Source organism: Heptranchias perlo, chromosome 2 (assembly GCF_035084215.1).
Source record: "Heptranchias perlo isolate sHepPer1 chromosome 2, sHepPer1.hap1, whole genome shotgun sequence".
Lineage (NCBI taxonomy): Eukaryota > Metazoa > Chordata > Chondrichthyes > Hexanchiformes > Hexanchidae > Heptranchias > Heptranchias perlo.
This window is the reverse complement of record NC_090326.1, coordinates 58,960,782-58,984,537: the sequence shown is the minus strand read 5'-3', so window position 1 is coordinate 58,984,537 and position 23,756 is coordinate 58,960,782. Positions and strand designations below refer to the sequence as shown.

General features: G+C 40.8%; 1 protein-coding gene across 3 annotated transcripts in view; it reads left to right on the top strand.

Annotated features, from left to right (window-relative positions):
• Positions 1-23,756, top strand: part of LOC137339542 (triple functional domain protein) — a 522,426-nt gene that overhangs the window by 294,118 nt on the left and 204,552 nt on the right. For 2 of the 3 annotated variants that reach the window (XM_068001903.1, XM_068001905.1), the window contains exons 12-17: positions 2,140-2,309; positions 4,158-4,332; positions 7,350-7,385; positions 8,618-8,813; positions 10,530-10,696; positions 17,371-17,490. In XM_068001903.1, coding sequence (XP_067858004.1) covers positions 2,140-2,309; positions 4,158-4,332; positions 7,350-7,385; positions 8,618-8,813; positions 10,530-10,696; positions 17,371-17,490 — 864 coding nt within the window. The remainder of the gene's footprint in view (positions 1-2,139; positions 2,310-4,157; positions 4,333-7,349; positions 7,386-8,617; positions 8,814-10,529; positions 10,697-17,370; positions 17,491-23,756) is intronic. The other variant, XM_068001904.1, reaches the window with a different exon arrangement.

Here is a 23,756-nt window from a genome sequence, read left to right as displayed (position 1 = left end):
TACTTACCGTGTGATGATAAATAGATCTTGTTTGTTGGAATATAGCTTCTATGCTACGTTTCCTATAGGAGGAAAAGAGTGACCTCACTTAGAACCAGAGCATTGTGAAATTACATCTTATCTGTAATAAACTCATATTGTTTAGTTCAGTTTTAAAATTGCAGTACTCCTTCAGGTTATGACTCATGAATAGGAATCATATGTAAAACTGCATTCGTCCCCCAAAATTAGGTGAAATACTCTTTTGTCACATGGCATAAATCTCATTTGCTTAAATTCTACAGCTAAATTGAGTATTAGATGGGATGGAAATGAAGTGCGATGTTGAAACCTGCAGGCTGTTGCCAAGCAGTTACAATTCCCGTTAGATAAATCCTTGGAAATGTTGGGTTTAAGTTTATCTCCCAGGCAGGACACGGCAAAGCGTTCTGTCGGCCCGTCTGAGAGCGGTAGCAGGAAGGCTCAGCCAATTTTAACAGCCAGGCCTCATTAATGTGTAGCTTGCCGACCTACTGACCAGTGGGAAACGGCTGCCAGACAGTTAAAATCAAGTGGCAGGAGGCTGCCACTGGAGCCCCAGGAGAACGGTTACCAGCACAAGGAAAGTGGGGCGGGGGAGGTGGTGGAGAAAACCCGGGGCAGGTGAGGCCCGAGATTTAAAATTACAGTCAGCTAGATCGGGGCGGGAAAGAAGTGGCTAAGTCCCCCGCTCCATTTAACTGCCCCTCTGCCTGGCGTCCGCCAATTTAGATCAGCTTTGTGATGTTTTAGTTACAGTTCCATGCACTTTAACTGCTTAATGGCATGTTTTTGTTCTATAATAATTGCTACAGTTGTAGTCACAGTGTCTGTTGTGCTAAGCATGTGGAGCTGTTATTTGTATGTAACAGTGCAATGGTTGAGATGCCTGGGGTGTTTGTTTTTATATCAGTTACAAAGGGAAGTGATGTGAATGTGAGAGTGACATAGTTGGAGGGGAGGAGAAATGTGATGCAGACATGTATTAGAACAACTGAGTGTATTGAAAGTTTACTGCTGCCAGTTAAGGATCTTGGGGATGTGTGGATTTTGGAGGGCAGCATTGGGCTCAGCTGTGAGTTTCCGCTGTCAACCTGCTGATACTGACGCAAATGAAAAATGGCCTCTTGGGTGAAGTATGAGAGGACTATTGGCATCTGTGACACTGGAACCCCAGCAAAAGTGCCTTCGGGAATATAGGGAAGAAAAATGAGGGTAAAATGTATCTTCATTCTTCTGAATCTGGTTCTGTTATTTAAATGACTCTTCTGTAATTTAGTACACTTTGAAACCAACATGGTGTGTCTCTCCCCCTCAAAAAATCTGTTAGGGTGACTAGGGATAGCCAGAAAAATGAGATTAAGTTGCAGTAGCCTTTCTCCCTGATCACAGATAATGTGGCTTTTGGCCATCAGCCAGCAGGAAATTAAGAGAGCACTGAAGAAGCTCTCAATTTTTGTTATCCTCTTCCCTTCTCCTCCTATCCCTATCATTTCACTGCAGCTTATCAGGAACTTGAATGGAAGGATTGAGCCTGAGTTCTACCATTTCATGATGCTGCAAGTTGATACACCATCCTGTGACCTTGCCTGCCCACATTTTAAGTAACAGCTTTTCAGAACAGTGTGGAGTTTCACATTTTGATTTGGGCATTTGTTGAGAGATTTCTTCTTAAGCTTCCCCCTTCTTTACATTGTTTTCATTTCAATGTAATCTCAGCAGTTTAACCATGGCTAAAGTTGAAGGTTTGAGCTTGAGTCTCGTGAGGTGAACATGTTGATTAAACAACAACAAATTGTAGGTGCTATAAAAAGTCTGTCTGTAGATCACTTTGCAAATAAATGTTAGTAGAAAGCCAGTGCTGATTGCTTGGCTGCTGGAAAAGCAGGAAATACAACAGAAAAGGTCTGTTGTTTTAGAAATCTGATGACACAATTCTACCGTCACCAGTCCACACATTAAAAAAAACCTAACCCTGTGTGGCAGGAAACCACTTCAACTGGAGTTTTACAGAGATGTGTACAGCAGAGTAGTTTTCTCCTCAAACCTGTTCTCAATCACAGGCCTCTATTGTATTCCACATTGTTAATGTTTTGCCTGTGGGTGTATGCTATTTTGCAGCTCTGGACATGGCTGGAGGATTTACAGAAGGAGCTCCTGGATGATGTGTATGCTGAATCTGTGGAGGCAGTGCAGGATTTGATCAAACGCTTTGGGCAACAGCAACAGACCACCCTGCAAGTGACAGTGAATGTCATCAAAGAAGGGGAGGACCTAATCCAGCAGTTGAGGTTGGTAATCAAGTTGTTATAAACTTTAGGTTTGTCACTATCATTTAGTTTAAATTCCTCAAGCCTGGTGTCCAGAAGCCAGTTCACTGCATTTGCACAGCTAAATCCTGCTCTGTTATCTTGGTGGCAGGATTGTAGATGGACGAAAAACTGGGTTTATGTTTCTGTCACTGGGATAAGGGAGCTGATCTAGCTGTACAAAACTGGGGAGTTGGCTCAAAGATAGCAACTCCCAGAATTCGAACTGAACAAGTGACAGTAAAAAAAAAAGCAGCTTAATTCTCAAGATAAGTATTTTCTTTTTGAAACTAAACTGTAGCATTAGAGTGAAAAATATTGTTGAGGAATGGAATGTTCACTTTTTATCTTTGGAATGCACTTAAAACCTAGAACTTTATTATGCACTGGCCGTATCTCAACTCCATTTACCCGCCTTGGTTCCGTAACCCTTAATACACTTGCCTAACAAAAATCTATCAGTCTCAGTTTTGAAATGTTGAATTGACCTAGCCTCAACAGCTTTTTGGGGGAAGAGAGTTCCAGAATTCCATTACCCTTTGTGTGAAGAAGTATTTTCTGATATCACCCCTGAACGGCCTTGCTCTAATTTTAAGGTTATGCCCCCTTGTTCTGGACTCTTCCACCAGAGGTTAATAGTTTCTCTCTATCTACCCTATCAAATCGTTTAATCATCTTAAACACCTCAAATAGATCACTCCTTGATCTTCTATATTCAAGGGAATTCAAGCCTAGTCTATGCAACCTGTCCTCATAATTTAAGAGGATAGAACAAGGCCAGAAAATCAAATGAACAATATAATTTCTATGGCATTGCTCAAAATGAGTCAGAGGATACATTCACACACGCACAATATGCAGGTGAAGTATGATGTACTTTTCTTCGTTAAATTTGTAACATAAATAACAGCATAAACTTTTCTTAATGTGGGCTGCTGGTGTACCTCATGAATAATAATGCCATCAAGAACATGGTTCCTTTTCAAGATACTGCCTTTGAAATGGAAAGCCTGTGCTCTTGCGCAACATGCCTTCCATGTTCAAGCACATGAAGGATTAGTTTTCTACATCTATACCGTTACTATACAATGTTACCTGAAGGAGCACATGCTTTCCATTTTAAATATACCATTAAAAGGAGCAATATTCTTTATGGATCCTGGTCTGTGCTGAGTTAGTTGTTCTCAGCCAGTGCAGCAATAATGGCATCATTGTTGGCCTCAGTGCCTCTGGGCTCAAACACTGGTAAAAATCCTAGAATCCTATATAATAAAAATGGAATTTGACTTAAGTCACCTTAAGTCAGTGGCCCATGGCTGTAAGGGTCTTGCATGAAATGAGTTAGGGCAGTATCAAGCCAGTTCTTTATGGGCATTGGCCCAGAGCTCAATACTGTCCCTAATTTTGCACTCAACTGGCAATCTCACCTAGTCACAGAAGCCGTAGGACAACTGATATGGGAAATTGAAAAATGACACACTGGTGCAGTTGAAGCTGCTTTTATAAGGTTATGGCTGAGGCACATAATTGGGGCAGAGTTATGAGAATTTTGCTCTGCATTTAATTGTGCCACACCTGAGCAGCTAGCTGCCTCGGATAAATCACTTATCTTAACAAGAAGTATTTTTCTTTAGAAGTTACGGTGCACTTCTCACTTGAAATATGATTACTGTATTTATATCTTACTAATAGGACAATAGGATGCTAAATGGAAAGTCCAACAATTTAATTGGCTTCTAAGTAATGACTTCAAAGAATTTAAAGATTTTTGCTTGCAAAATATATCAGCCCTTATGTCATAGTTACCTTACTGTCATATATTCTTATTAGGGATTCTGCCATTTCCAGCAACAAGACTCCACACAACAGCTCCATTAATCACATAGAGAGCGTTCTTCAACAGTTGGATGAAGCCCAGGCTCAGATGGAAGATCTTTTTCAGGAGCGCAAGATCAAGCTGGATCTCTTTCTTCAGCTCCGAGTATTTGAGCGGGATGCAATAGATGTAGGTGTCACATAGCAGAAAATATAGGTTTGCTAAAATATTTGCTTTAACTCACTGATCTCCGTAATTCTTGGGGAAGATATTTCCATGCTGCTACCTCTTTGTAGGAAAGTACATTGCATTTACTCTGCTGTGCATGTCATCTCCTGCACTACAAGGCCGGAAGCCCTCATGCAGGGAGTCACAGACACACCCATGTCCTTATAGCATTTTGCCACAGCACTGGCAGGTCACACTTGTTGTTGTTGTCATATCACACCAGCCAGATAAAGTGCTCATAGCTCCCTTTAAATGATATAGTGATCAAAAGCTCCACAGGATTGCAGTCACAGTCACCTCAAAGTACTTGATTTATTTCAAGTCGATTTTATTGCAAAGTGGTTAATCCTGAATATTTAGTTGAGTGTCAATTTGGGGTGCCGTTTTGATGTCACTGTAGTTGATAAATTCAGTGAAATATTGATTTCTTTACCTTCACGTTGAAAAATAAGTATTTAATAAAAACAAATCCAATCTTTGCTCATATGAAAATATTTTAAATTTTAACTTTCAAATTAAATAAAACTACTTTAAAAAGGATTGTGACATTAAAACGGGCTGTACTTCCAGCTGTCAGACTCCCAATTCTTGATCATGATTCCCATCATGTGTAAATCACATGTAAGCGTAGTTGTTCCTTTATTTCTCTGCACTCCCCCCCCCCCCCCCCCCCCAAATGCATCTTTACTCTGTAGTTAGCTGTTGCTTGCCAAGATGTTCTCCTAGGTCAAAATGTCCAAGTATCTCCAGCCTGTTTTAATTTCCCCTCCCCTATGTGTCAATCAACAACACCAATTCTTCTCTGCTATTTCTGTTCCACCTCTATGTGTGCCTTCTGTGCCTGACTCAATAAATGCATACAAAAAGGTAAATCAAAGATTTTTTTTTAAGAAGAAAAATATGTTTGGACTCCCAAATAAGTAAAGGAGTCCAAACATTAATCCTATTTGTGAATTCTTAGATTTGACTCTGGTGGCCCTTTTTTAAGGGCTTCACCCAAATTCATTGAACATTGGGTAAATAACATTGCTTGTTTTAATGTGAAATTAATCCAATTTCGATTCACATTAAACCACAGTTTGAATTACAGTAACATTTAGGAAAATTATTTTCTGATATATTCCTCAAATAACTACCTTGCTGCAGCCCGAAAGAAATTGTAGTGATATGTCTTTACACCAGGGGAACCAGCTGCAGACAAATTCTGTTCATTAAAATTTTAGCTGCTTTGTTACCGGAGCTGATCTTTGACATATCTTTCTTCTACATACAACCAGCAAGGGCTCCAACAAATAACAAATGGTTTAAAAAAAACTCAACTAAGGGATTCAGCAATCTTGATACTTAAAAGAACTGTTCCATCCATGTTGGTAACCTTTTTGATTAATGAATGATCAATCATAATATGTTTTAATAATTATTTGTCACTTTAAAAGTGACCGTATCCCCATAATATCTTGAAATGCTAACTGTTGATCAGCAGCGATCAGAAGTGATTAGTTAATCTTTCATGAGCACAATAAAGTTGCTCCTTGGCCTGGATGCTTGGAGAGAGCATGTGTTGATAAATGGTTTAATCCATTAAAAAAAAGCACTTCACACTGATGAGATAACATCTGCAACGCCTATTCTTAAAAGCTGAGTTTCTATGATTACTGTTTTAAGGACGCTAATGAACAGTTGCTAAGCAACTAAGAGAATTACAATCAGTCATTTTCTTCATTTTGAGAGTGAATCTTCAGCGTGGATTTTTATCTGGTGGTCAAGTTCATATTTCCACTAGATTGCTGCTGGTTAATATGCTCCTAAATTACAATAATACACTGTTTCATGGCTGCCTTCCTGACATTTTACAATTGCATTTTATTTTGCACATTTCCAACAATGTGTTTTGGAATTATACATGTAAGTGTAGTGATGTACAATTAGTAATCTCCTGTAAAAATCAGGATATGCTAACAAATAAGTAGAAAGTTTAGAAAGGGCATCAGTTTTCTTTTTTCTTTATAGAGTCACGGCACTTTGTCTCACTGTGTCATCCCTGGTCATCCAGGTTGTGCGCCTTTACTTTCTGCAGTTGCTCAGTGAATGGTTTATTCTGAAGGAAAGATGGGTAATGTCTGTTTTACCCACAACCTTTTTCTTTTCCCCTGCCACTCTTTTCCCCCCCCTCCCGCTCTAACTGCGCAAGAACAAACAATGGCTACAGCTTTGTCTTCTAAACTCAAGGGAAAAGAGAACACATTGCATGATATTTCTAGTAGCAATAGCATTGCTTAGCAAATAAAGGGCAATTTTTTAATGGTATTAGAAATTAAGTAATGTTCCGAATAGCTTAATAAGTAAATCTGACCCCTATGTGATATCCCGCTATCCTGACCAGAAGATCCCAGGTTCAATCTCTGGTTTATGCCGAGTCAGCTGATCTCAGTCAAACATTACAATTGGCATCAATGCCCTGAATTAGTTAAGCTCCTCACTCCCAATGGCTATCCAGTGACCTTTGCTAGAAAGTGCATGTGTTTGGATGTTGGGTGAGGCCAAAATTGGGCTCAGCTTTGATGTCCTTTACAGTCAAATAGTTTGCCAACATTCACTGTGTATTCTGACACATGAAGAATGGCGGTAATGGGTGAAATGCTGGAGGATACCCATCTTGTGAAGAACTATACCGCAACAGGAATTGATACTTCCAGCAGAGGAGGGAGAAAATTGGAAAGGAAAATGAAATATAGTAACAATTTAACACATCAAAATTACTGCACATGTGCTAAACTAATGCTAATAACTAGAATCAAGAAAAGATTTTAAATGAATTTCTTTTGATGAGTCTAATTTGAGCTGTGCTGCCTTTCAGAACAGTACCGTAATTTCACAAAATTAACTCACATAGGCTATGCAAAATGAACCAGTCAATTTGTCTGGATGTGATTTAGGTTACACCTGTGTCTGGGTTATAAATGTGACTTTTTTTGCAGAAGGTTGGCCAGTTCCAATTTCCCTACAGTTCACAGGTAAGAATTTGTAAGTGTGGAAATGGATTGGACTGTGTTTGTATGTGTAAACAGGTGATTGTGAAGTTCATCTGTAAGGGTGAGAGAATCAGTATTTACATGTGAGTCTGTTTAAATATGAATTAGCAGTCAGTGTCCATTTATAGAATTAGCAATAGAGAATGATGGAGTAATGAAAATAATCCATAGAGTAGTGTTGGGATGACTTGCCTTTTTGACATTTAGAGGTTAATTTTTCAACTTTGCCACCTAGGCAGTAATCTGGGGAGCAGATCGCCCACCCTTTATAGAACCCACTCGATTTTCATTTCATTGATTTTAATGAAATGAAAATTGGGTGGACTCTACAACAGGCAAGCGATCTGCTCCATCAAGTTACCGCCTAGGTGATGAGGTTGAAAATGACCGCCCTTGTGTTCAACTATTTTCTGTATCCCTAGATTCCGATGTCTAATTTTATTTTTACCACCATGTTTGTGTAGTCCAATAAATTAATTTAGTTAGAAATGCTGAGGATGTACATGACCCAAGCCAAATGGTTTTACTGCAGGGTTACTAGATAGCCAATGGAAAAATATGACCAGCTGCATCTACAGGCCACACTTGGGATTTTAAAAAATATATATATAGAATTGAAAGTTGAGTTTATGGCTCTATTGAAGTGAGGGTTATTTTGTGAAATTACGGTAGTTTATAAAAGGTGACGTTTTTATATTTTTAAAAAACGCAGAGCCAAACCTTGACAATGAAGTGATTACTTCGAAAATTCTGCTTTTGTTGAAAGACTGATAATCCTAGTGTTGACCTTCATAAATGAATGTTGTTAGTGTAATTTAAATGAAACTGTTTCAACTGAGAACTGACAGATTATAATATATTTTAGCCTGATTAACTTGTGAGACTGAGCAAGTGTATAAATGAATGCCGCAGTTATTGATGTTTTTTAAATGAGTTCAATTGTGCATCTTTCCGCTCTTTTTGCCTAAAGATCGCTGTGTATTGAAGCTCAGTGTACATTAGTCTGTTTTGTTTTAATATAGAACATTATTATTTGTAACATTCTTGTACATTAACACTGTATATAAACCAGTGTCTGTGTGACCTTGTTAAGTTTTTGATACTAAGCTGTAACAAATAGATGTTCATCACATGGAAGTGTTCCTTCCAAATGGAGATTTCATTCACCAGTTCAGCATGGTTTTCCATAAATTATGATGGCTTGCTTCTTTCAGATCATTTCAGACCTCGAGTCTTGGAATGATGAGCTGTCTCAACAGATGAATGACTTTGATACCGAGGACTTGACCCTTGCTGAGCAGAGGTTGCAGCACCACGCTGATAAAGCCCTAACCATGAACAACTTGACCTTTGACGTCATCCACCAGGGGCAGGAGTTGCTCCAGTACGTGAATGAAGTGCAGGCTTCAGGTACGCACCACTCATTCTGTTTTGAACTACAAACTCAGGGCAATTTGATTGATGTCTATAATTTAATGAGATAATTTGGATAGGACCGGGGGCACTCTTATGAGTTACTCAAGAGTATAATTAGGTTAGATGTCAGGCAGTTCTTCTTTTCTCAGAGAATACTTAACCTTTGGAACAAGTTGTCAGCTTGTGTTGATTCGCTGTAAACCTTCAAAAGAGAGCTGGATCGGTTCCTGGCTGGGGCAGAGATCACGTCATAGAAGAGGTAGATGCCAAGTAATATAAATCATGGTCATTGTGATCTCCTCGACTAGTTTTGATCGCCATATGGAGTCAGAGGGATTTTCCAGATTTTCTTCCCCTAATTGGCCGTGAGTTTTTGCCTCTCTTAGCAGATTTCATGGATCCTGATGGGTAGGGAGTGTCTATTCATGATGCATAAGGCATCACAACTATGTGGAACAGGCTGCGTGGACCAGCTGGTCTTTTCCTGTCCAATATTTTCGTATGTTTGTAAACTAATTTTATTGGAATTGTAATTCTGAAACATGAACATTGCCAGGAACATCCTCTATTAACCAAAACAGTTTTTTTTTACTCTTATAACTTCAGTTTTTCTTTGAGAATTGCTGTATAAAATGTATGAAATAGGGTTTAGCAGCATACAAAGAGTGCATTTGTAGTTTTCGTGATTTTGATAGAGGTTTGTATTACCTATCCTGGTAAAGTGTTATTCTGTGTCTATTTCCTTTTGTCAAAACTTTGCTATTAAAGTTATTCCTGTTTTTGGATACAAACTTATACACGAAGAGGAGAGTACAGTAACAGCTGGGCCATTAGAATAAGCTGTCTATTCTGAAATAGATAAGTTTCCTAGTTTTGGATCTTTATAGCTATTTTGTGATCATATTAGAAGTTCTTGTTAAGTCAGTATGTTTATGACTTCAGCTTCTTCTTAATAAAGAAAACAACTAAGTTCATTTTATTTTAAATTCTTATGTTTTATCAGCTTTCTCCACTTCTATAGTCTCCCTGTATCATGTGTTTTCCCAGCTGCCAGGATAGCCTGAAGAACTCCTCCTCGGCCTCCACTAATGCTAGTTTTTAGCTGGCTACTAGAAGGTGCAGAAAAGTGTCCCAGGCTGCCTGTCCCTCAGAATTTCCATCCCTGTAGAAAAGTGGCTTGAAGTGCAGTTGAAACTGGGAAATTGACATGAATTATTGGTATCAACTCACATCCAGCACTCCATGGCTCAGCATGTTGGAAGCTGTGCATGCTGAGACAACTTGAAGGGTTTCCAGTGAGCACAATGGTAACCTGTACTGCTTGACACAGATGAAAATTAGTTTCTCATAAAAGACCAGTGTTTTAGCGAGTGAATTCCTTATCTCAGCCAGATTATCTGGGATAGATAACAAGTAATGCAGCTTCTTGACAAGATCAGAGAATAATAAAGGGCAAGTCGCTCTTGTGAGCCTGTTAACACTGATTACAAAGAGATGTTGCCAAAAATTTGGAAGCCTTTAGACTATGTATAACTTCCTCTCGGTCAAAGAACAATTTAAATAGTTTGTAGAAAAAAACAGAAAGCTAAATGATTAGATAATTAATACTGCAACCAAGCAAGGAGTCAGTGCCTTGAGAAGAGAAGTTAGAAGTTTAGGAAGGAAAAAAAATCAAATAAATGATATCTTGTATTTGCTGTTACCTTTTAGGTGTTGAGTTAACCTGTGACAGAGATGTCGACATGGCAACCCGTGTGCAGGACCTGCTAGAATTTCTTCATGAGAAACAGCAGGAGCTGGACCTCACCGCAGAACAGCACCGCCGGCACTTGGAGCAGTGTGTGCAGTTGAGGCACCTACAGGCTGAGGTCAAACAGGTTAGCATTCAGGGTGCTTTGCATATTATGGCCAAAAATGTGAGTGAATTTGTTTTTTGATGAGTAGATGAGAGTGCTGCATTCATGTGGGGGAGAAATCTCACTTTGATGGTGGAGGAGTTGCTGTTCTGAGGTTCCACTTCAGGTGCATGTTTGGGTGCAGTAAAGTTGCAGTAAAAGTTGTTTTTCTGTGCATCTGAGCATGTTTTACCAGACCTGGCAATGCATGATGCTAACACTAGATAACCAATAATTGAAAAAGGATGCTTTCTGTCCCTTAGCACTAACATCCCACACCATGAGAAATTTAAAAACCTGGACTGTTGTATATTTTAAATTGACTGTGAGGTTACTACATGTTTCTCACAGCAGCCATCCTTGTGGTCTGAATGAGATTGCTCATTTATTGCTAAGCTGTTGGCAGTTTTGCACTTCAGGTCCATGGTCATTAGGAGCTGGGTTGAAACTTCCTGAACTCATTCTGTGAAAGACCTTCCAGCAAGCAGAGAGAGGAGTTGTTCATCTCTTCCATTTGAACTAGATTCAAACCTGGGTCCCACAAGTGAAAGAACAGTACCGTCCTGTTGCCCTTCAGGGGAGGAAACCTGCCGTCCTTACCCGGTCTGGCCTACATGTGACTCCAGACCCACAGCAATGTGGTTGATTCTTTATCGGCCGCTGAAATGGCCTAGCAAGCCACTCAGTTAGAATCATAGAATCATAGAAGTTTACAACATGGAAACAGGCCCTTTGGCCCAACATGTCCATGTCGCCCAGTTTATACCACTAAGCTAGTCCCAATTGCCTGCACTTGGCCCATATCCCTCTATACCCATCTTACCCATGTAACTGTCCAAATGCTTTTTAAAAGACAAAATTGTACCCGCCTCTACTACTGCCTCTGGCAGCTCGTTCCAGACACTCACCACCCTTGTACAATTTCCAGTTGTACAATCTCGCTACAGAATGTCACAGTGAGAATAAAACCGGACGGACCACCGGGCACTGGACACGACAAAGGCAAACCAAGCCAAGTCGACCCTGCAAAGTCCTCCTCACTAACATCTGGGGACTTGTGCCAAAATTGGGAGAGCTGTCCCACAGATTAGTCAAGCAACAGCCTGACATAGTCATACCAACGCCCCTGACTCTTCCATCACCCTCCCTGGGTATGCCCTGTCCCACCGGCAGGACAGATCCATCATAGGTGGCAATACAGTGGTATACATTCAGGAGGGAGTGGCCCTGGGAGTCCTCAACATCGACTCAGGACCCCATGAAATCTCATGGCATCAGGTCAAACATGGGCAAGGAAACCTCCTGCTGATTACTACCTACCGCCCTCCCACAGCTGATGAATCAGTCCTCCTCCATGTTGAGCACCACTTGGAGGAAGCACTGAGGGTGGCAAGGGCACAGAATGTACTCTGGGTGGGGGACTTCAATGTCCGTCACCAAGAGTGGCTCGGTAGCACCACTACTGACCGAGCTGGCCGAGCCCTGAAGGACATAGCTGCCAGACTGGGCCTGCAGCAGGTGATGAGCGAACCAACACGAGGGAAAAACCTACTTGACCTCATCCTCACCAATCTACCTGTCGTAGATGCATCTGTCCATGACAGTATTGGCAGGAGTGAAGTGCCGTCTTCACACTGAGGACTCCATCCAACGTGTTGTGTGGCACTATCACCGTGCTAAATGGGATAGATTGAGGACAGAACCATCAGCTCAAAACTGGGCATCCATGAGGCGCTATGGACCATCAGCAGCAGCAGAATTGTATTCCAGCACAATCTGTAACCTGATGGCATGGTGTATTCCTCACTCTACCATTACCAACAAGCCAGGGGATCAACCCTGGTTCAATGAGTGTGGAAGAGCATGCCAGGAGCAGCACCAGGCGTACCTAAAAATGAGGTGCCAACCTGATGAAGCTACAACACAGCCAGAAGTGCCGAGTGGATGATCCATCTCGGCCTCCTCCCAATATCCCCACCATCACAGAAGCCAGTCTTCAGCCAATTCGATTCACTCTACGTGATATCAAGAAACGGCTAAGTGCACTGGATACAGCAAAGGCTTTGGGCCCCGACGACATCCTGGCTGTAGTGCTGAAGACTTGTGCTCCACAACTAGCCGTGCCTCTAGCCAAACTGTTCCAGTACAGCTACAATACTGATATCTACCCGACAATGTGGAAAATTGCCCAGCTATGTCCTGTCCACAAAAAGCAGGACAAATCCAATCCAGCCAATTACTGCCCCAACAGTCTACTCTCAATCATCAGCAAAGTGATGGAAGGTGACGTCGACAGTGCTATCAAGCGGCACTTACTCACCAATAACCTGCTCACCGATGCTCTGTTTGGGGTTCTGTCGGCTCCGGACCTCATTACAGCCTTGGTCCAAACATGGGCAAAAGAGCTGAATTCCAGAGGTAAGGTGAGAGTGACTGCCCTTGACATCAAGGCAGCATTTGACCGAGTGTGGCACCAAGGAGCCCTAATAAAATTGAAGTCAATGGGAAAACTCTCCAGTGGCTGGAGTCATACCTAGCACAAAGGAAGATGGTAATGGTCATTGGAGGCCAATCCTCTCAGCCCCAGGGCATTGCTTCAGGAGTTCCTCAGGGCAGTGTCCTAGGCCCAACCATCTTCAGCTACTTCGTCAATGACCTTTCCTCTGTCATAAGGTCAGAAATGGGGATGTTCGCTGATGATTGCACAGTGTTCAGTTCCATTCACAACCCCTCAGATAATGAAGCAGTCAGGCTTGGGCTAATAAGTGGCAAGTAACATTCGTGCCAGACAAGTGCCAGGCAATGACCATCTCCAACAAGAGAGAGTCCAACCACCTCCCCTTGACATTCAACGGCATTACCATTGCCGAATCCCACACCATCAACATCCTGGGGGTCACCATTGACCAGAAACTTAACTGGACCAGCCACATAAATACCGTGGCGACATGAGCAGGTCAGAGGCTGGGTATTCTGCTGCGAGTGACTCACCTCCTGACTCCCCATGCCTTTCCACCATCTACAAGGCACAAGTCAGGAGTGTGATGGAATATTCTCCACTTGCCTGGATGAGTGCAGCTCCAACAACACGCAAGAAGCTCGACACCATCCAGGACAAAGCAGCCCGCTTAATTGGCACCCCATCCACCACCCTAAACATTCACTCACTTACCACCGACGCGCCGTGGCTGCAGTGTGTACCATCCACAGGATGCACTGCAGCAACTTGCCAAGGCTTCTTCGACAGCACCTCCCAAACCCGCAACCTCTACTACCTAGAAGGACAAGGGCAGCAGGTGCATGGGAACACCACCACCTGCACGTTCCCCTCCAAGTCACACACCATCCCGACTTGGAAATATATCACTGATCCTTCACCGTCGCTGGGTCAAAATCCTGGAACTCCCTACCTAACAGCACTGTGGGAGAACCTTCATCACACGGACTGCAGCGGTTCAAGAAGGTGGCTCACCACCACCTTCTCAAGGAAAATTAGGGATGGGCAATAAATGCTGGCCGTGCCAGCAATGCCTACATCCCATGAACAATTTTTTTTTAAAATCCATCTAATATGTGTCATACATGAGCTGGTACACTAATCATATTTCTATTTCATTTGGAGAAGAACATTTTCTGTACAATCTTATGTGTTTTTTAAATGAATTATTACAAAATATGTTTGCATTTTTTGGTACAAAAGCCAAGTATGGAAATTGCTCATTAATTGGACATTATAATATATTGAATTATTCTATTAAAGGAAATGTCTGGTTAAAGTGAATAGTTGGAAAAGAATCGATAAATTCCCTTTCATTTCAAAGAAGAAACTGCTGGTAGATAGGGATAGTGGAAACTGGGATTGCTTCTTTTTATTTTCTTAAACCTTGCCAGTTTTCTCTGGCAATTTCTCCCTGTCACTCTCAGACACCTCTCCTAAATGGCCATTATTTAAGTGTAAACAGTGAATGTCAACAGACTATTTTATTGGGGGGTCTAATAGCAAAGCCTGATCCTTTACTCTCTCTATATCCACATGCCCACATTTCCAGCAGGCTCTTTGAACAATTATCAGGTGAATAGGAACCCTCGCCGGTTTTTCTTTGCCTAATCTAGGGACACTGAAACACTTTGTAGCACCGCTAGACCTTTTTATATTGTTTGCTACTTTGGACATAAATAGATGAATTCTAGCAAAGGATATTCAAATAGATTTTGCTGTTGTCATAATATAGATCCACCGCCACAGAAATCTTTTCATCTGGTGCAAACATGGTTTTAGAGATGAGTTAATAGCATTAGTGTCTGGATGCTGTACTTGCTGATTGAGATCAACACACATTAGGAAGCTCCCATTTTCTCCAAGTGTTGTTTATTAACCCATGTCCTTCTGCAGCTGAGGTAATGATTTTAAATAGGATACAATGCAGCATGTCTGTTTGTTATTTGCTTCCACTGAGTTTTATTTTAGGCAGAGGTGATTGGAAAGCATCGCTTGCAGGTAAGGCTGAGATTGTTTCATAGTCATCCTGTGCATTGCAACACAGATGTTAGGGAAATGTTAAAGGTAATGGTTGTGTAATTTTGAAAAACTGCATAATTTCTCCTGTTGTTTGCTTTGTTTACCATCCAGCAAGCTTATTCTCATAAAGAACATCACGTGTTCCTGCCTACTCACTTCCTGTAATTATAGATGGATTACAACAAATTAACTGTAGAGCAAATGGAGTTTAAGGCAAATTACTTTCGTTTCTCATCAGTCTGCTGTTGTGGTGCAAGACCTGCATCAACACATTTCCAGGGTACAGGTGCAGTTTACCAACTCAGATAATGGATGCACTGCACGTGATGAGCCTGAATTGGGAAAATTAGATTGTTTGTGTTGAATAGAATAGTTCTTACTTTGCTAAGTAACTGATTTTAGGTGTCAAAGCCTAGTTAATTCTTATTCATACCCTTATCTGGAGTACTCCATGTAGTCATATACAGTTCTAAACGTATGCTCCCACTTACATTGGCGTTTTGCAATGGGGAGACTCTCCACTGTAACTGCTTTAAGTCCCTCCTTAAAACCCACCTTATTGAGTAAACTGTTCCTTGCCGCTTCTAATATTTCATTCTTTGGCTCGGCATCCATTTTTGTCTAATTACGCATCTGTGGAGCGCCTTGGGACGTTTTTCTATGTTAAAGGCACTATATAAATGTAAGTTGTTGTTACACAAGCATTAGTGGAAAGTGGATGTGTGGACATCGAATGATACCAGGAATCAGCACCAAGGAAAGAGAAGGATAGAAAATGAGAGGGGAAGGAAACCTATGCAGAAAGATTTTTGCTACTTGCTATTTGTAGCAAAATCATAAATGCATGCATAACAAACACTTTTATGAACTCACTATAAATAGTAAACAACAGAAATTGTTTCTCGTAGATTTGGTTTACGCTTGCAAATATTCCCTGGAATATTCCTTTAATAGGATCAGCATTATGCCAGTACTTGCTCACCTGAAATGTTTGTTGTTCTGGTGATCCATTTTTAAAATGTTGACGAGAACTAGTCTGTACCCACACAAACACTGCATCCAGCAACTGAGCCATTAAAATAAGTGTTTAATTGCAATAGTTGGTAGATTGCTGCTTTAAGATTTTTGTTGAGAATTATTTTTAGATTTTTTTCCTCTTCCTTTTCTTTATCTTTTTATATCATGTACTATAACCTGATCAAGAGGATTGGAAAGAAATGTGGTCACAGACCTCCATCAACAGGCTAGCAAGAGGTGGACAAGAGCAGAACTAGATGACTGGTGTAGTGATTATCCCTGGGGAAATGTATCCCTCTGATTGAATGTGTTCTCTAGGGAATTGTGGGTACAAGCTCATATCATTAAATGCTTCTCAGAGGACTTAGCTCCTTTTAGGCATGCCACCAAGGTTGCTTAAAACTCTTCTACGGGGTAGGAAGCTTTTTTTCATACCTCTCTTCAACCTGGTGGAGATCCGATATCTTGGTTATGACAGTTTCTGCAAAGCTCCTGCAAAGAATCAGCATCCTTTTGAATGCTGGATGCCAATCTGGACCCATAAAATTAAGTATAACGCGCATACTACGTAAAAACAAAAGATTCTCACAGTCTCTATAACACATTTTTATATAATCTATTTATGCCATTCTTAAAATGATAGTCATAATGAATTACCTCTAATAATCTCTAGTTGTTACAGAAATTGAGCTGTTTCCCCAAACAACTTGTGCAACAATAGAGTAAAATTGAAAAGATCTCATTGCTTCAGATTGCAATTTGATCCTATCCTAATGATTTATGTTTATTATATTTTCAATGAATAATGAAAATTTAATCTGTGCATGTCAGGGTATGCATGAAATTTATACTGCACTCATAAGATTGCAATTAAGAGCAGCCCTAGCCTGCGGTTTTGTGACAATGACCTTTATCCTTAAAGCTTAACTTTTGATTTTTAAGTCATAAGGGACCTGGTTAATCCTCAGCATGTTACTACCATGGCTGCAATGGTTGGCAGGTGAACTGGTAGACATTGTTGAGCTGATGTTTATATTGCCGGAGAATGTATGTTCACTCAGAAAGGAAACTGATGCTGACAACTGAAGACCATCAGTTTATTTCTTTGTTATTGTTGCAGGTACTGGGTTGGATTCGAAATGGAGAATCCATGCTAAATGCAGGCCTCATCACTGCTAGCTCACTTCAGGAAGCTGAGCAGCTACAGCGTGAGCATGAGCAGTTCCAACATGCCATTGAGGTAAGACAGTTTCTATCAATAAGGTGCTGTTATTGTACTGATGGACAACTTAACTGTGTCTTAGAGCAACTTAGAGATTTTACTAGTAGAAGTCTGATACTTTTCTAGTCTAAAACAATACTGTATTTCAAACAGTCACACATGGTTCAAAATAATCTACATATCTTTTTCTCAAAGTGATACCCCTGTCAAACCAAATAAGAATGGTTAAGTCCCTAAATAGGACCTATTAGTTTTGGCAGCCCACATCTGAAAGTATACACAGCTTGACTCCCAAGCTGAAAGCTTTGAGCTTAAATCACAGGATTGCCAATCTTGACTCTTCAGTTCTCTTGGTCTAAGTGGCTTTAGTAGCAGTTAGCTAGGATGTACATGGAATGTTATGGAGAAAAAAAAGTGCTCCATATTGGGGTGGAAGGAGGAGTAGAGCTAGGCCAACTAACTTAGTCTGCAGCAGTGAAGGCAGCCATGGAAAAAGTCTTTGGGGGTGATTTTAAACCCCAGAACGGGTGGGTTGGGGTCGGGCGGGAGTTGAAAATAGTTGTTTTTTGGGTCGCGACTGCAAGCTGGCTTTATTTCAGGGTTTAATGTCAGCCCGTAAAAGTACAGGCTTCCCACTGGGAATGCAAAGTCCGAAAAGGTTGCGACCCAACAAGCAACTATTTTCAACTCCCACCCACTCCCAACCCACCCCTTCTTGGGGTTTAAAATCACCCCCTTTGAGTCTGTTCATCCACCCCCCCAGGTAGGCAGGAGTTGGTGGTTATCCTCTCCATCACAAAGACAATGTACTACCATGTCTGTAACATTGCCCACCTCTGCCCCTACTTCAGCCATTAGTGCTTTTGCTACCTCCAGACTTGACTATTCCAAATTTAAATATTTGTCCTTGCTTTTAAATGGCCTTGCCTCTCTCTACCTCTGTAAACCACCCCCCCCCCTACCCCAGCTCCCCTTCCAAAACTCTCCATTCCTATGACTCCAGCCTCTTGTACATTCCCTCTCCTTATGCCTCACTGTTGGTGACTGTGCTTTCAGTCACCTATGTCCCAGTCTCTGGAATTCCATCCCCGAACCTCTTTGCCTCCACCTTCCTCCTTTCTTTTAAAACCCTCCTTAAAGCCCATCTCTTTGATCAAGATTTTAATCACCCCTCCCAAATCTCTCTCTCTTTGTCTCGGCATAGGTTTCTCCCAACACCTCTGTGAAAGACTTTGGACATTTAAAGATATATAAACGCAAGTTGTTGTTGGTGAGCAGCAGAAAAGAAAATAATCATATAAAAATGCCACTGTCACAAGAATTATCCAATTGATAAAATAATTTGCCTAATTCTCATTAGACAGCTGTTTTTCTACATTTATATTCAATATTTAAAATCTTACGCATTATCTGAAATCTAAGTAATATATAAATGGAGTCAACAAATTATTTGTATATTCCTATTGGGAACTTTTGGGGATATAATTAAAACAATTGGACTTCAACATTTTAATAAGCTACTGGAGTTAGCTAATGAAGAAGCTTGTTTTATTAGGTTAATTTATTTTAATAGCAAAACTCTCTAAATAAAGAGGGTAGTAGTGTTTGTGGATTCAAGTTATTTTGTATTTTGCTTTCATCCCTATCGGTCTCCTCATATCACATCCAATACTGCAGCCGAGAGGGGAGCTGGAAAAGCTGTCGGGCTATTTGGAACTGCCAATTAGGGAATGCGTGAGCTAAGTTTAGGCTGACCAGCTCCTTTTTGCTCTTCCTTGCTGTGGAGAAGCACGTGATAGCTGATAGGATTACCAAGATTGAGAACCATTATGTGGCACTGTAGAGCAAAACACTCCTTCAGAGCCTAGATGTGCTGTAAAATGGGGCCTGCAAGTGGGAAATTATCAGAAATAATGTAAACATGCTGTCACAGTTACCTGTGAGGGGATTACGACCAGTACCAAACTTTGCTGTTTTTACCCTAGGTAAATTGAGCTCTGCTGAGCCCCATTTGCTCCTCAGTGGGATGCAGTCGTTCACAGGATTCATATTGCTAGGCAGCTTTTTCTTGTTATCACAGTATAATTTCCCTTTTGATGCTATGATGCTAAAATCAGCAAATGTCTATTGGCTATGTAATAGGATTAGTCGGACACTTCTTACGCATTTAAAACGATCAAAAAGAAAGTATTCATTACCAGCAGAGAAACCATAAATATTGAATTCCATTTTAACTCAGGTTTGTAAGTGCCCATAGCGAAAGAGAAATATAAATATTTTGCAGCATAAATTCAATTGAGTCCAATGCAGTGGCTAGATTGTGGACTCTTAGAAGGAAGCTACAGTCAAATACATATTAAGTAAGTTAACTCATGGTTTTTCTATCCTTTTCTCTGAAACAGATTATTCTTATTTGCTCTGTACCCAGTGTAAGCTCTCTTTTAAGAACATTAATTATAATTTCTTAAACTGCTTCGGGTGCTGAATACAGGGAGGAGTAAAAACAAAGCTATTTTTGTTTCAGTAGTGTAGATCTGCTGCTGGTGTTTGGGAGAGTAAACTGGTTGGTGGTCATAGTAACTGGTACCCTGATGTTCTGCAGTTGTGGTGGCGGTTGTTAACAGCTTGAACAAGAGCACCTGGAAGTTGACGTTATCTCCACCACAGGAGCCTTCGTCATTTCCTTTGTTTTTTCTTCCCATCCCTTTTCTTGTATTTTTCCACAGTACTCACCAGCCTGGACTGAGAGAGCAGACCAATGGCCTGCTGCAAGATTTCTGCTGATGGATGTTTTGATCTCAGTGCTAATGACGATCCGGATTCTTTCCCCTCAGTCTGGTTCAGTAATAACTGAAGTCGAATACATTTTAAAGTCCAACACATCTTTAATAGCAGGGTTCTTAGTCTGCAGCATTGATTTGGACTCCTGATAGAGTCCCTCTATGCTGGCAGAGCAAGAACAACAACATACAGAAATCCACACGTTTTTATACAAATCAATAGGGTTGGAACATACTTAACGAGGGTCAACACCAATCATAAGCCGGGCATAGGTTGCCATGCGGGGTTACATTATTTCCGACCAATCATAAATCGTCCATGTGCTGATCATGCTGCTGTTAGACATCAAAGGGGATAACTTCCTCATCTTCCAACTTGGAATGTTCTTCCCTGTCCCTTCTGTTCCTTATCTCCCAACCTGGAATGTCTTTCAACTTTGGCTAAGCTCGTTCCCTATATTGATCTGCCATAAACATGGAGACATTCAGACCAGTCCTTGACTCACATCAAAGACCTATCATTGATAAGACAATGCAGGCCTGCTGACTACGCAAACATATGGCCCAGCAGGAGGGCCAGGCCACTTGTACCAATCTCAGTTACTAACTAATTAACCCTTTATAACCATTTTGCATTCTGCTTCTTTGCCACGTAGACATTTTAATATTTTACTGAAAACTGACCACGTAGGGATTCTCATTCCCCCCTTTTATCATTTCATGATAACCAATTATTACGGTGCTCACTGGTTCTGCAGCGCAGCAACATTTAAGTAAGCAATAAACTATAAGAATTATAACAATGAATATGACTAGCCCTTGAACTGGAGAAGTCCCAATAGAACACAGACATGTTTCATCAATACGCCTTTGTACTCTTATCTGTTCTCAGGAACAGACTCCTTCTAAACATCTCTCAAGTAAGTTGCGAATGTCCTTGGTCAGCTAAACCTATTCATGTTAATTTGAAAAGGCTAACATAGTCAAATATCCCATGGTGCTTTATATTTTGTTTCCAGCCTAACTAGACTGAATGGTACCTTTCAGACCATTTTACACCTGTGAATTGGTGCCCTCCCCATTATATCCCTTAATCCAAATTCTCCCTACAATATCCCGTTAGATGCTGTACCTCATCTTAACCAGGTTCCCTTCGTGTTGGCCACCAGTCCGGGTGGAAGAGAGGCAGAGCATCTGATAATCCTATCGAACTATAATTGTCTTCCCTTTTACATGCACCTTACCCCAGCGGGTGCTACTCCCAGTACCATTAAGATGTGTTCTTAGTTGAAACCACAGAGACAATGGGGACATTCTCACCCAGGCTCTGTTTTACTATCTTTGCCAAACCCTTCATCCTCTACTTACATTTATTACATGCAATGAAAATCAAGAAGCACATTACAACAAACTGCACTACGACTAATACATATGAAACTAATCTAATCCAAAGATGGATCTGTATATTCAGTCCCAAATTCCAGAGGTCATTTCACCAGATGGTGACTTTAATTTGGTCAATGTCATGCTTAATGTTGTTATTGTCCTGTTGTAGGTTATAATAAACCTTATGGGAGAGGCGTATCTCCATTCGCAATGCTTCCAAGTATTTAGGCAACAGGGGTGTCAGATACCCAAATGTGTCCTGATATGCTTTTAAGTCCTTTCTGACATTCTCAGAAACTTGTAAGGTGGTGAGGTTATGCCGATGTATCTCTACCAGTTCCTCGGGTCCAATCCGAACCAGGACTTCAGAAATGGAGTAGAATTCTGGACTTAAAATATCACAAGTTAGATTGGCATATTTAAACGTTTTCAAATTAGTTGTAACACAATATTCGCCCTCTCCGGCATATACCACTTAAGTGGGTTTTAGATCCACCTCTAGGACCTCCATGGTACAGTTAATATCCCGATTGGTACCGGTATTATTAAACCCACACTGTGCTTCTAGGCTGTGTCCAACACTATGTGGACACACAGTGACAGCATGTCTAGTAACACATCCCTTTAATTTTGTTCCAGCCAATCAGCTTAAATCTACGTCCTCTAGTTCTTGAACCCTCTGCTTGGGGAAACAGGTACTTCCTGTCTACTTTATCTGGGCCCCTCATAATCTTGTAATTTTGTATCCATCGTGCGGATATCTTCTAAATATTGTTTCTCCCAATTTTATTGTTAACTGATGGGAACCTAACCCTGAATTTTGGAAATCCAAATTACTGTGTCCCTCTTTACTTTAATTTCAGTCCTTTTGATTGATACCAGTGTTTCCTGACTGTTTCATTAATTAGTTGGTTTCTCTATGGACCATGTGTCAGTGCCTTGTTTAAAAGGATTTCTCACTCGCCTGGACCACATTAACCATTTTCCTGTTGTGCTGTTGTCAAGTAACTGAGCCTGTCTGAGACTCATTCTTCAATGTATCTTCTTCATGTATCTCCGCATACTAGCAGCATCTCATAGGAATGAGCTTAGTGTTCTTGGATATTAATTTTCTGCTGGCCAGTCTCTTCATCCTCATGGTATTTCCGAACATTTTCCATGGCACACATCATATGTCCTGTAGGATTCAGTCCTGTAAAAGCAACTGGTTTGTTTAAAGAGTGGTTGCAATAGCTCACCAGGCCATAGGCCTTTGTAATCATGTTCTTCATCCTGGTCTCAGTTTCAGATGATGGCAACATACATTTGTATCTTTTATGTCCACTGTAGCCATTCTTAGGTTTTCAGGTTATCTTATCAAAAAGATCAGGGGTGTCTAGAGTGCTTATCTCCCCCTGCATGGTCCCGATGTCAGGGTAGTGGCCAGGCTTTGAGTGTAGTTTTCTCATTATTCATTATAGGCAAGGACACAAATATCTCCATGAGAAAGCTATCAATTTACTATTCTCAACTACACTTTCCTGACTTCCACTAGATTGTATATTTATGCCAGATTGATTTTTTTATCATGCCCAATTCAATGACTTTAGAGAAATTCCCATATCTCCCCACCTCGAGCATTCTGTCTCGGAAGACAACAAATAGGCTAAAACAAAACAAATCAAAATGTTTTCAAAAGAAGAGAATCAGGTTGATATCACCACGCTGTGACATTTGGTATCCGCTGATGTCTGCAGCTAAAGTCTTAAATCTTTAACACCACTGGATCGTTTCCTGCACCAAATTTCTCCAGCAAAGGTTGCACCGTAACTTTGTAACTACTCTTGGTAATCCTGCACCATCAACACTCACGTGGTCCCAAAAAAAAACCCAGGGTCACCTGTTTTAAAAGAAACACAGAAAATCCATTGCAGCTCTTCTTGAGAGCCCAAGTGATTAATTTGTCAAATCTTCATTTATTATTTATTTATCCAAAGGAATAATCCCTATACCCGAAACAAATTCAGAAAACAAAACAGGAGAGAGAAATTGCCTAGTTCCATTCTCGCTCTCTCTCTGAAGCACGCAGCCTGTCTGAAATAAACACTGTCTCTCCCACATACAGATGTACGCAGGGCT